General features: G+C 36.5%; 1 protein-coding gene across 1 annotated transcript; it reads right to left on the reverse strand.

The window, feature by feature from the left end:
- Positions 1 to 12,313: 12,313 nt before the first annotated feature.
- Positions 12,314 to 14,435, reverse strand: LOC111904006 (dihydrodipicolinate reductase-like protein CRR1, chloroplastic). The gene is made up of 9 exons (XM_023899787.3): positions 14,221 to 14,435; positions 13,967 to 14,164; positions 13,836 to 13,901; positions 13,660 to 13,755; positions 13,481 to 13,597; positions 13,313 to 13,405; positions 12,834 to 12,935; positions 12,606 to 12,692; positions 12,314 to 12,510 (listed from the first exon to the last, which is right to left on the reverse strand). Exons 1-9 carry the CDS (start codon positions 14,335 to 14,337, stop codon positions 12,478 to 12,480), a joined length of 909 nt encoding a protein of 302 aa, XP_023755555.1. The 5' UTR covers positions 14,338 to 14,435; the 3' UTR covers positions 12,314 to 12,477.
- Between the last annotated feature and the right edge of the window lie 281 nt (positions 14,436 to 14,716).

Here is a 14,716-nt window from a genome sequence, read left to right on the forward strand (position 1 = left end):
AATAATAGTTTTAGACTTATCCAAGTGGGAGACTGTTGGATTAATGTCTAAGTCCATAACTATAATTGGTAAGACTTGACCCGACCCGGCATGGTCCATTTGGGTTGCATGTCATCATGCATTTGGATAGACTATAATGAGAGAAATAACACTTAAGGTTGGTTAATATATTATAAGTTCTAATATATTAATAAGATTATTTAATTAGTATTGATCAAGAATTAATCTAGGATTAATTAAGTGATCAAAAGAAGACTAATTAAATATATGGGTTGATTGTGTAAATCATCCATACTTATATAGTGGGCTAATGCTCCATGGATTATCTAGTTGGGCTAAAACCCATATGATGCTTCATGGATGCTCCATGGTGTTTTTTGTACCCATGGATCATGGAAATGAAAGGCCATGTCAATTAGGGTTTACATGGTGTAACCCTAACTATATATGCATCTTATTCTTGACCAAAATCGGCCACTAGTATTATGCTAGAGAAGGGCTAGCCGATTTTCATGAAGTGTGAAGTTCTCTCAAGTCATTCCATTTGTATTTGGTGTTGTGTGAACCATTTGAGGTGTCACACTTGGGGCACTAGGCACTCAAGCTTCATGAAGACATTCTACATCAAAGAGGTATGTATTCTATCTTGTTATATTCAATGTTTTATAGCTTAGATTAGGATAATACCTTGGAAAGTTCATATTTGCATGTATAATAGAGAAAACATAGATCCAAGGTATTTAGGGTTTCATGTACACTTAGGAGTGTTAGAATGCTCAAAACCCAACATCTTCAACAAGCTCCAGATCTGATTACTTCATCCCCAAGGTTTCATCGTTCCATAGTTGATTGATCATTAGACTTCATTGATTTTATGATTTCAAGTTGGTTTGTGAATTTTAGCATTAATTCCATTATTTATATTGAAGTTGTGTGTTTTGTTAATCATATGGAAGGCTAAACCACCTAGGTTACTTCCGGGAACGTTGTAGGATGTTAGGATGAACACGTTTTGATTATTACTTTTATTCTAGTCAATTTCAGTTATTGTTTCATTCTTAAAGTTATGATTTTTACTTACAGTAATTGGAGTTGGGTTTTTCTTATTGTGTGATATTGCAACTAAGATAGTGTACTGTTAATTCACTAGTCATTCTGAATTCAAGTGGTTTAGGAATTAAGATGATCAGTTGAACCCACATACATTATTCCGAATTTGTAGTATTATATACTTAACATTGTAATAGGTAATCGCAAGACACATTGTCGCCAAACCACTAGTTGTTCCTAATCCAATTAGACATTGGTAGTAAGACAACTAGTTGGAATAACATATTGTGTGCTCAAAATTATTTGTTGCAAGTTAATCAACCTTAGTTATGTCTAGGTAATTAAATTGGAATTTAAGGGAAGAAAAACGTGTAAGTCCAACCATCTGAACAACTGAACCAGAAAGTATCTTGTTTTGTTTTCTCATTGATAGTAGTTCTTGTATTACCAACTTTTTAGCTTTTTCATCAACTTTTAGTTTAAATAATTTCGTGACAATTGCTAGTAGTTTTTCATTAACTATTTTAACAGAAAGTTTGACCACAACCTCCTCGTGGATTCGACACTTACATACCCTAGCTATCTAGTGTGTGTGAGGTTTATTTTTGACCGAGACAACGACCTCGATCAAAATTTGGCGCCGTTGCCGGGGAGATTATGCGCTTAAACAATTGTGTTGAAGTAGTCATAAATTTTAGTTTTTTTTTTAGTTTTCTTTTTAGTTTGGAATCTTCACTCTTTTTTGTTTTTGTGTAGGTACACCGGTGTCTGCAAACAAAGCACAACATATATATATTATTCCTGATACTCGATCATGAATGGATGGATATAATTACATCAATCAAGACATGTGGTGGGAGAATGAAAATCTAGGCCAACATTACTATTATAATGATGATCAATATGATGATGATTGTTGGTGGACTAGCAATTCGGCTCAAAACCAACACGATGAATCACTTTGTTTCCCGGAAGACCAAGAATCAAATGAATCTTCATTCAGCAAGAAGTTGGATCAAATGATAGAGATATTGAATGAAACCTTCACCAAAGAAGAAGACAACTCCAAGTCAATTTCAGTTATTGAAAAACAATTAGAACATATAGCTAAGCAACTAATTCAACAACCTTTAGACAACCTTTTAAACACTATGCTGGTGAATGAGGTAACTTTTCCATGTAGTGATAAATTATTTGATAACAAAGTGCATAAACTTACACCACCCGAACTAGAGCTTGTGGTGGAGGATTATGTATCTTTAAATGATTAGGAGATTGAGAGTATTTCTGAAATCAAAGAAGTTGAAATTGAATTGGATAAGTATAATGAAGATTTTCATGAGTTGGAAGAGTCCAAAGTTGGGGAGGGGTTTGTGGAGGCTAATACCATCCCCTACCTAATAATTTTGAAAAAACCTGAAACACAATTTTTTTGTTCTAACGGATTCTAAAATAAATTTAAAATACAAACAAACAAATTTAATCATTGACCGTCCCTTATTGGCAACCATCTATGCTCAGATTGGTTGTCTGGAAGGTGCAATTAATATGCTATTTGGAAGCCATAAATTGAGACTCCTATTATTTGGACCTACTAATGATGCTCCGATTAGTGGTGACCTGTTTGTAATCAATACTATTGATGATTATGTTTATGAGCATACTGCAAATATGCTCTATGACACCACCCGCAATTTGGAGAAAATTTTATCATGTAACAAGTCAAAAGCATCAGATGATTGCATGAGTCAACACAAGAAAAGAAGATTAGGGAATACGAAGCATGATGATACACACTCTCAAAAATAAAAAATGAAAGTGTTGCATGATATCAAGCATCGATTAAAGAAGTTTACTAGATGGAAAGATGCATGACTCTTAAAAACAAGGTTTAAGGATCATCATGGAAGGATTAAATGCAAAATTGTTGATTTACACAAGGCCAAAAAAGGCTTGCCACATGATCCGGTTCCTCAAAGTAAGGTGAGCGACCTCATGGTTGGCTTTCAAGGAATTCAACTAACATATGATCCTCCATAGACATCGGTTGAGGTAACTTGTCCCGCTAATGACATTAAACTTGGCAATTTTGGAACTTTGTGGGTGTGTTCACTGCAAACCCTCACGAGACTTCACTCGTCCACTAGGAGTAACCTAGGGGTTTAAAAGGCTTGTTGCATGTGCCAAGTGCAATCGTGGACCCCGACGAAATTGAGGGCTAGTTAGTGTATTTTATTTTTATTTGATTTGATTTGTGTGCTTGTAGTTTTTTTTATTATTATTTTAGGAATTTTTCTTTGGATGCATCGAGGACGATGCAATACTCAAAGTTGGGGAGGGGTGTACACAATAAGAAACCTGAAGATTGAAGGAAAAGTGACAATTTTTTTTAAAAAAAATCATAATTTTTTTTCAGTTTTCATTCGGGCATAACAGAACATTATGAAAATGCCTCAAGTTAGTGAAGCTTTTCAAGAACCAAAACCTATTCTACCACCGGTACCATCAGGTGTTTCGTCCTCCTCATTTGTATTATTTTTATTAGTTTTGATGATTTTCATTACGTAATCATTATGGTATAAATGAATGTTATCTTATTTTTTTTATTATCTTATTTTCCCGAGTTGGTCACCATGAAATATGCGATGAGTTAGTAGCTTCTTTATATCTTGAATGTAACTCATCAAGATGGAAAATGATAGGAGTTTCGTACATCAAGTCATAATATATATTAATATTGATTTTGTGGGTTTCTCAGCCGGTTTAGAAATACTTATATTTATTTAAAAAATGTTATGTGGAATACCCAAGTGTTTGAAAAATGAAGGTTTTTGGCTCGAGCCTACGATCTTTGAATTGAGGACCCAACCGAACAATATGTGTCATCACGCTCTGAGTACTTGGTCTTACTTACTCTTGCGCCTTTGGGGTTGGGAGGGGACTATTATTGTTTTCACACAACCAAAAAGCATCAGAAGACATTGAAGAACTTCAAAGTATCTATATTCAAACCCAAGTCAAATACAAAGATGATCAAATCCGATGAAGCCATTAAAGAACTTGAAGAATGCACAATCAAGATAAATATGAAGAAAAGTTCAAGTCGAAGACATTGTGTGAAACAATATGTGACCCCTCGATAGCGGGTGTATATGGGTTGGTCCATTAAGTGTTATCGACCGCACTAACTATGTTAGTGAACCTTGAAAAGGGGACTTTGGCTATAAGTTCAACTGATTACTCATGAGGTTGATTATTGGAAAGGGTAAAAAAAGTGGAGGGTTTCAAACAACAAAGTAAAATAAGCATAACATGTGTTTTGAGTTTAAAAGTCCGGATACGAAACTAATAATTCCCAAAATCAGTATATTGTGCTTATTAAATATTGTGATAAACTGTATGAAATTTGTGATTCCATTGAGTTTTTCTTAGGATGAAAGAGTAAGACTGCACTGATTATTTCAGGCCAACCTCGGGACGAGTTTGGAATAAAGTTGGGGAGGTTTGATTGGTCTATATTTATAGCATAAAAAATTGTACTAAATATGTTGAATTGATGCATAATTGTCCAAGAATGGCACTACTTTGATGAAATGTTGAACATTATGTGCAGGAAACTACTTAGTGCTAAAGTGGGCGGAACGCGCAAGAAAAATGAGCAACATGAAGCTAACAAGCATGGGAGACGAATTGCTAAAGGAATGAAGAAAAATGGTGTTGAGAAATATGACCACGATTCAATGTTTTGATCATATCTCAAGATCTAGAGCTCCAATTGACATGAATGAAGAAGTTCTGGAAACTAGACAAAATTTCCTACAACTTTTATGTTTTGCGTTTTTACTGATTCTACCGTTTTTATCACCAAAAAGGGGAAACAAATATGAGAGACATCCTAGAACGCGTCTAAGACGCCCCCTAGGACGCCTACCCGTTCTAGGCCATTTTCAAGTACAAATCTAGGATGACAGAAGACATGTAAAACGTCCTGAAGGACGCCCGGACGTCCTATATGACGTCTAAGACGCCTACTAGGACGCCGACGCGGAAACATCTCCGAAAATCAGTTTTTTAACACTTGTTTAAAGGATATTTAACCCTAATCAAGTTTGGACCTCTCCCCTACGATTTTACACAGTTTTGGAGGGTTCCAAACACGTTTATGATCATCGATTTCCGAATCCAAGGCTACAAATCACCAAGTTCATCATCATTCAGCAATTGAAGTCGATCAACCGGTGGATCTTCATCAAGCTCCAGATTTGATTACTTCATCCCCAAGGTTTCATCGTTCCATAGTCGATTGATCATTAGACTTCATTGATTTTATGATTTCAAGTTGGTTTGTGAATTTTAGCATTTATTCCATTATTTATATTGAAGTTGTGTGTTTTGTTAATCATATGGAAGGCTAAACCACCTAGGTTACTTCCGGGAACATTGTAGGATGTTAGGATGAACACGTTTTGATTATTACTTTTATTCTAGTCAATTTCAGTTATTGTTTCATTCTTAAAGTTATGATTTTTACTTACAGTAATTGGAGTTGAGTTTTTCTTATTGTGTGATATTGCAACTAAGATAGTGTACTGTTAATTCACTAGCATTCTGAATTCAAGTGGTTTAGGAATTAAGATGATCAGTTGAACCCACATACATTATTCCGAATTTGTAGTATTATATACTTAACATTGTAATAGGTAATCGCAAGACACATTGTCGCCAAACCACTAGTTGTTCCTAATCCAATTAGACATTGGTAGTAAGACAACTAGTTGGAATAACATATTGTGTGCTCAAAATTATTTGTTGCAAGTTAATCAACCTTAGTTATGTCTAGGTAATTAAATTGGAATTTAAGGGAAGAAAAACGTGTAAGTCCAACCATCTGAACAACTGAACCGGAAAGTATCTTGTTTTGTTTTCTCATTGATAGTAGTTTGTTTTAGTAGTTCTTGTATTACCAAGTTTTTAGCTTTTTCATAAACTTTTAGTTTAAATAATGTCGTGAAAACTGCTAGTAGCTTTTCATTAACTATTTTAACATAAAGTTTGACCACAACCTCCTCGTGGATTCGACCCTTACTTACCCTAGCTATCTATGTGAGGTTTATTTTTGACCGAGACAACGACCTCGATCAGGGTTCATGCCATTTCGTCCAGAGCTTCAAGAGGAAGGTAAAATGCTCGAATCTTTCCCCTGTATTTGGTTAGATCTCATGAGTTGAGAAATTAGGGTTTTCATCACATTTTATTTTGGGACTTAGAGCATACTAAGTTATCATAGGTTTAGAGCTCATATCTGGACCTTGTGAGGTCCCTAGAGCCCAAACGTCCCAACTTTATTCATCCATATGAGGAGTATGGTGTTTAACACCTTGTGAGAACATGTATTGGTAGATAGGAGCAAAACCACCCTGCATGAGCATAAAGATCGAAGCTTTACATGACAATCGAGCCTTAGGATGGTAGATCTAGTGTTTGGAGAGATAGATCTGCCTTAAAACGTTTGAATGAGAAATCAGATCGAAGAGACTCACCGAGTCCATGAGCCGACTCAACGAGTCGATTAGGGTTGACCTGATAAGCTGCACCATGCGATAGCTCGACGAGTTAGGGGTTAACTTGACGAGCTAGACCTTCGTGAGACTTATGAGGAACGAGTGCACTAGACGAGTCACATGAGTGCACTCGGCGAGTCAGGTCAAACCTGGACTGTTGAATCGAGTTTGATTTCTATTGACTTTAGGGTTTGGTCAATATAAGTAATGGAGATCATGGAAGGGTAAAATGGTCTTTTACCCATTCCAAGAGTCAGAGAGAAGAAAGAACAACCTTTGGTGTATTTGAGTATGAGTAGAGTATTAATTAGAGTCAATTATCCAATGTGTTAGGCAGAGGCTAGTTTGAGATTTCCGAGTACGAGACTTTTTACTTGCTAGCTTACGAGGTGAGCTTTCTCACTATACTTACCATGAGTGGTATCTTTGTGTGATTGAGATGTCTTATGTGCTTATTTGTGTATTGCGATATTTTGCATTATGACTTTGTGATTTATGCTGAGTATTATTACTATGAGCTTACTTAGTTAGGTCCAGAGGGTCCACTTGAGTTGTGGGACCGAAGGGTCTCCACTGGAACACGTTGACCGGATGATCGTATTGACTTAGCCTAGATTGGCTAACGCGATGTGTGTGGTATTTTGGGGAACTCACTAAGCTTTGTGCTTATCGTTTTATGTGTTATGTGTTTCAGGTACTTCTCAGGATCACAGGAAGGAGCCGACTTGATTGTACACACATCAGAGATTGAGTTATGATTGAGAGGATCCTGGAGTTTTTATATACAGTTTTTGGATATTAGTATTGATGATTTAACAATGAGATATTTTGTGATTTTTATTATTGGGATAAATGTGTTTTTAAATTGAAAAAAAATTGGTTGAAAATTTACGTTGTTACAGGTTGTGAGACTTTCGTTCATTGAGAAGCGCTTGACAAACTTAAACCCATATCTAAAAGGTGTCATGTCATTGGTTATCCCAAAGATTGTATTGGATACTTATTCTACAAGCCTACTGAGAACAAGATCTTTTTTGCTCATAGGGCAGTCTTCCATGAATGGGAGCTGATATTTCAAGAAACTAGTGGGATCCCGATTGATCTTGATGAGGTTAGGAATTAACCAATAAAGATATAACACCTATTTTCCAAAATGGATTAGTTGATGACTTTAAGGGGTTAAATATAACTATATAAGGTTTTTGAGAAAAACCTTATGCTATGACATGATACATGGATGACCACGAAGTGGCATGACATGTAATGGAACGCATGTCTTGATGGACACCACGACGTGGCATGAGGCATGCCACAATGTGGTGGCTGTTGCAGCCCAAGCCTATGATTTTTTTTAGAGTTTATTCCATATTTAAAGCCTCAAAATCTAAGATTAGGGCATCCTCTTTAGCCTCCAACCTTCCATAAAAAAACCTTAGCGTCCAATCTTCCCAAAAAACCTTAGCCTCCTTTGAGTGACTTGTAACATCCCGAGTTCAGGAGTGCAAGTTCAAGGTTCAAAGTGAAATTGTGAATGGTCAACTCGGCGAGTCCATGGGTGGACTCGGCGAGTAGGGTCGCGATTCTGGTCGCGTGTTAAGTGGCCAACTCGGCGACTCGATGGCTGGACTCGGCGAGTTGGTGCTGTATGGAGAAAACCCTAATCTCAGGAGTGGTGCCCTATATAAAGAACACAACACCTCTTCCCCAGCCTCTCTACCTTCCCTTTGAGTTCCAAAAACCCTAGATTCGTGTGAGCTTTCCTTAGTGAGAGATTAGAGCCTTGGAGGAGGGAATATTGGAAGGAAATTGAAGAGCAAGAAGATTGGAGCAAGGGGCTTTGCAAAGATTTGGTTCATTCTTCAGCTGGAGCTTTCTCTTGAGGTAATAATCTATTGCTTAAGCTCCTTGATCCTTTGTTGCTTGAATTTTTTGGGACATTTCTAGAGTTATTTCGGGTTTGGGGGTTGGATCTGAGGTTGCTACCTCAGATCTGGACTTGAGATGTTCCAGAAGATCATAAAGTCCCTGTTCTTGAGTTGTGGGTGAAGCTTTCTTGTCCCAAACCGTAGCCTAAGAGTGGGTATGGCTTAGATCTCTTTGGATTCACGTAAAGTTTGCCACTTTACGTGATAGGTGGCTTGTAGGAGAATAGATCTATGGATTGGAGCCCCTGCATGGCTTGGAAATCCACTGTATGGATCAAGAACTAGAGGTACTCGGCGAGTCACATGCGTGAACTCGGCGAGTTGGATGAAGATGGGCAGGAACTCGATGAGTTGGAAGAACAACTCGGCGAGTAAGTTGAATGTTGCCTTGGACTCGGCGAGTCTGTTCATGGACTCGACGAGTTTGGTCGTGGAGTCCTAACCTTTTTGGGTTGAGCTGTGAATCGGTGAGTCGAGGGACGACTCTGTGAGTTGAGTGGGAAAGGACTCAGAGTTTGTTGGACTCGACGAGCCTTGGGGCGACTCGGCGAGTTGAGTCGCTGATTGGGAGTTCAAAGTATAGGGACTCGACGAGTCAGCGGGTTGACTCGGCGAGTAGAGTCAGTCAGGAAGGTTGACTTTTTCTGAGGACATTGACTTTGACCAAGGGTTGACCGGTTGACTTCCATGGGTATTTTGGTAATTATTGGTATTTATTGAGTTCAATCTTTTGGTATTGATCAGTGGTGGAGTTCGTGTCGGAAGTTGGAGCAGCGTGATCTTATCTGTTTATTCAACAGTTGCGAGGTGAGTTATCCTCACTATATCGACAGGGTCTTCGGCACTAAGGCCGGCCCTTTATCGGATTGTAATCCGGGTATCATTGTTATGTTATTGCTTTGCTATGTTTGCATCCTGGTAGTTAGGATGGTATATATTAGAGACCTGGTTAAGGTCGGTGTCCTGGTATATAGGATGATGTTATGCTAGTGACCGGTTAGGTAGATATCCTGGTTAGGATGATGTTATGTTATGTGATCTGCTAGATCGGTTTGATTGGATGTGAAATGTTATATGATTGTATGTTTATGTGCACATGGATGTTGGGCTGGGGTTGGGTTGAGGCGGGTCCTGCTTTGTGCTATAGGCCAACATACCCAGGGCGGACCGGTTATCCCGAAGGCCCAGCGAGCGGTCCGGATAGGCTGTAGGCCCCAAAAGGGCAGACCAGACGTGCCGAGGCTCGGAGAGTGGACCAGGCCAAATGAAGGCCCGGTGCGGGCGGACCGGTCATACTGTAGACTCAAAGAGTGGACTAGGTGGATTGAAGGCCCGGTGCAGGCGGACCAATCACACTGTAGACTCGATGTATATGGCTAGACTCAGAGGGTGGACCAGGTGGACTGTAGGCCGGTGCGGCGGACCAGTCACACAGTAGACCCGAAGTGCATGGCTGTTCTGTATCGGTTATATGATATGGTTATGTTTGTATGGCGTTGGTATTTGGGGGTATCTCACTAAGCTTTCGGGCTTACAGTTGTGGTTTAAATGTTTCAGGTACTTCAGGAGACCGTGGCAAGGCAAAGGCATGATCGTACCGCTTCTCGAGTTTTTATGTGATTACGATGTGGTTTCTGGGAAATACTCTGATAATAAATGTATTGAAAACCTTTTTGTAATAACTTTATGAAATTGAGTTGTTTTTGAAAAGTTTAAATTGGTTGGAATTTCAAGAGTGTTACATGATTCTTGTTGTATATTTGGTGTTCTTGATGTTTGAAGCCTTGGTTTGCATTGTAGGAAAAATAAGAAGGTGTGCTTGCTAGTTGGAAGAGTGCATTGACTTCAGATCTTGCATCTCCTATATCCTGTGGAGCTTGAGACGGTATAAATCTTCCAACTTTATCATTCTCTTCTCTTATTTTTAATGAGTTTTGATACAAAATATAAGAGTGTTTTTACATAAATACCAGGCAACGGAAGCTTAAAGTTACAATATTATTTTCAAGTATTTTACAAAACAAAGCCACCAAGGATCCATTTATAGAGGTTCAAATGGTATTAAAACCAACCATAGCATGTTTCAGAATGACAACCTTTGGAGACTTTGAACCAACTTGGTTTTGGGGTGTTGATGAAGATGGAAAGATAACATTAACATGGACCATCAAAACTGAGTAAAATTGTTGTGATATTAGGTTTACTTAGGGATGATGGTGGAACGACAAAGAGATCGGGAGCCTATAGACCCGAGTGTTGACGAAATGACATGTAGGTCATAAGTACACATAGACTGTTATTGACAGAATGACATGTAGGCTATAAGTACACATAGCCTCGTATTGACAAAATGACATGTAGACAATAAGTACATATAGAACTATGTTGACAAAATGACATGTAGGCCGTAAGTACATATAGACCCGTTTTAACGAAATGACATGTAGGTTGTAAGTACACGTAAACTCGTGTTGAAGACGAAATGGTTGATTCGTAAGTCTAAAATACACATATTATGGGATAAGTAGTATACACTGGTTCTTTGAATACAAACAATCAAGGAAAAACAAGGAAAACACATCATAAAAAATTAAAATGGTTCGGTCAATACGACATACGTCTACGGACAAGAACCGAAGAACTTTTCTATACCTTATTGGTTTCAAAGTGATACATTGAAATCTTTAGCTATGAATACTTATAATTGTAACTCTAGCAACTATATCATTGGACTCATATACAAGTAAATCTAAAACAACTAAACATGTCCTACCGTGAGTTTTTGTATCCCTTCGGAATTGTCATTAAGGTTTCCTTACTTCATTTTGTGTTAGGCTACTTATTTGGATCGCCAAATTTTAAATCACACTTTAACATTATTCGTATTTTATTGTTTGGAAAGTCTGTATTTTATCGTTAACTAAAATGAATCGAGTTAACTAAAATGAATCGAAAGAGACTAACAAGTTATACCAAAAGCATTTTTTTTTATCAAGTGCCATTTTTTTAAAAATAAATATGTAATACAATTATCATTTTTATCAGTAAATGACATATTGAATGTGACTAAACCAATAAAAATAGCTACTTGACAAGAAACAATATTTGTAATACAATTCCCCATTTAAGTATGGAAAATGTAGAAAGATTCTGGAGGGACTAAAAAGGCATATCTGTAATAGTTTAAGGACTGTTAATATAATTTTCTTACTTTTGTTTATTGAATAATTTAATTGGTGATGGTCCCTATAAAATAATAACCTCTTGTTATATCATTATTTTATATGATATTTCTTTTGTAAAATCAATGTTTTCTTTAATTTTTTAGATAACTTATCATTATTTTATATGATATTTTTTTGTCAAATCAATGTTTTCTTTATTTTTTTTAAGATAACTTAATGAGCTTGGGTTTAACAAAAACAATAAGGTATATACAAGTTCATAGGTAAAAAAATTAAGTTTGATGCATATCTTTTTTGGTTTTCAAGATATTATTAATTTATTATATACCTTCATATGTTAACCGTGATATCGCTCGATTAAACGTCCGATGATGATGTTTGATTTAAACTTTTTTTTTTCTTCATGAAATAGAGCTTAGAATTCTATATTAATTTATAAATGCATGCTAAAATCGTGTGGATATTTTCTAACCTACTGGATTAGCACATGGTATCTAAAATACATCTTGGAATTAACTTTATTGCGACATTAATCTAAAAAAGGAAAATAATTTTTTTTTTTTAATTCTGTTGGTTTATATTAATTGCAATATGTCAAGCAAAATTTAAACGTCTCCATGATGTAACAACATCCTAAAATGTCATTTTTTAGGATTTAACAAAAAAATACTCTCGCATCATTTGGACAAATTCAAAATCCGAATTTGAAATATCTTTTTGTTATCAATAAGTGGAGTCAATTTAAGAAACCTATTTCTACAAGAACTTCTCTAAACCGTACACCAGATTCTGCAAATAAAGGGGAAAAAAAAGTAAAAGATTGGGTCGATTAGGAGCAAAATGAAAATAATTTTAAGAAATTAATGCGGGTACATAACGATTACCTTAAGACGCACAACTTGTCTGATCGCTAGAATAAGTCCTGGCATGAGACATTGGACATTTGTGATATCGTGTTTGATAGAATACATCTGGCAAGTTTTAGAACAAAATTCAACCAAAATCCGCAATATAATAAAATAACATAAACATACACTTTTTTAAAATCTATATTTAGGTGTGGAAAATTTCAACCAAATCCCACTACGAATTCTACTTTAATGCAAAAATACCTCTCCGGGTCCCGAAAAATAGACCGTTGTACTAGACACAAGCCCAGGAAGAACTAAACTATGCACACGAACCCCATCTTCTCCTAATCGTTGTCCTCTTGCCTGACACAAATACAATCTTATTATGTTTACTTTTAATCGTTTAACATTGGAATAATTAGGAGAAATAGCTACTCCTTTTACCAATATATTCAATTGTTTTTTACCCATGATAGCAACGTTCTTGTCTTTCTTTATCCATAATAGAAACATACTTGATGTATATGCTCGATAAAAACAATGTGCTTTTATTATTTTAACTTTTTTTTACCCATACTTATATTTTCTTTTTCCGTAACTGGTATTCTTTATCCATAGTATCATTTTGCTTGCAATGTACTTTATTTCTATTTTTCCCTAAAGAAATAGAACTATATATATTGGCATTGTTTATGGGTGTGAGTGTTTGTATTATAGGTAAAAATAAGCAAATTATATACTGGAGCATTGGTGTCAAGATCATCTCTATTGTAGAGTTGTCCGAGGTTGGAAAGGTTATTGGCGATCTGCGCAGAATCTTGCGATGGGAACACCTGTCAGTTTTCAAACAAATCATTTCTTTTAGAAACTGCATGAAATGATTAAGATATTGAATATCATTGACTTACTCCTGCATTAGCTTTAGATTCAACAATCTCAACATTGTTATAATGAAATGAAGCTGAAATTGCAGCTTGTTGGAGTAATATCGATCCTATTGACAATGTTGGTGCAACCAGACAACCCTGAAATTTAAAACCCAAAAGATTTATTTTGTCATCAAACCCTAAAGCTTCATAATTCTTACCATGCTGGCTTTCTCGCAGAAGGCTGATAATGCTGCTATGGTTTCGGGTTTGATTCGTGGTACATATACCACACTATTCATGCCGAATGCTGTTGCCTATTAACATCAAGAAGACAACAAAACATCAGCTTAAACACCCCATTAATGGAGGTTTAAGGTTAGAGGAAAACGAGGACCTGCTTGACATTGTCGTAAACTGTTGAAGGCTCTGTGAAATCAACTACAACTGATGTCGCTTTTAACTGCGGGAAAAAATTCATTTAAAATGGTTTGCTAAAAAAAAGTTGAATCTCTAAGATTTGATTACCTGAGATATGGAACCTAGTACCATGGTGAGATCGCTAATTATAGGTATCTCTAGAGCTTCTTCCATGCCACAAACCAGTCCTATATCTTCTCCGACTAGGTGTGAATCAACAGCTCCGGCGACTTCCATTCCTCTGGCTTTTGTGACTGCTAACACAGCAGCCATTCCGATCTCCTTAGCTGCTCCATTGATCACCACCTGTCCTCGTACCCATCAATCAATGGTTTGTTAAGAGTTATATATGATTAATATACCTTGATGTTGTTTTGAGGAGGTTGCTGCATTGAGCAAGAGATGGAAGGAGGGTAAGTTTTGAGGTAACGGGAAGTCTTGTGGTTTGTGGGGTGGATTTGGATTCTGAGGGCTGCCATTGTTGCTCCTGAAAGCTTTTTGTGTTGTGTAGTTTTGGATAAGTTAGTTTGGTCTCATTTCAAAGATAAGGTTTTTTTTCTTTTTTTTTTTCCTAAAATAAGTCTTGCATTTTAGTTATGCGGCCAAAACAAAGTTGTTGAGGATATGTGTTTTTGTGTTGTTCTCTTTCTAATTTGGAAAGAAAACCTCAACTTAACGACTAAGACTGACTAATTAAAAGATCACAAATAGCTTCGTCACATTCATTGGAAACCATAAAATTAGATCAAATCTCTAAATATTAACGCGTCCGTATGTTACTAAAGAGGGGATACTAAAAAGGATATACAACAATTTTTCTCCATACACAACAATTGGTGTTTTAAAATATTATATTGT

Source organism: Lactuca sativa, chromosome 8, assembly GCF_002870075.4.
Source record: "Lactuca sativa cultivar Salinas chromosome 8, Lsat_Salinas_v11, whole genome shotgun sequence".
In the NCBI taxonomy this organism is placed as follows: Eukaryota; Viridiplantae; Streptophyta; class Magnoliopsida; order Asterales; family Asteraceae; genus Lactuca; species Lactuca sativa.

Excerpts from the sequence above, each read along its gene's own strand:
- LOC111904006 (XM_023899787.3), bottom strand. The coding sequence starts at position 14,337 with ATGGCAGCCCTCAGAATCCAAATCCACCCCACAAACCACAAGACTTCC. Across the intron at positions 13,406-13,480 it reads AATCTAAAGCTAATGCAGGA|GTGTTCCCATCGCAAGATTC; the intron begins GTAAGTCAATGA and ends GAAAACTGACAG. Across the intron at positions 12,936-13,312 it reads ATCTTGACACCAATGCTCCA|GCAAGAGGACAACGATTAGG; the intron begins GTATATAATTTG and ends TATTTGTGTCAG.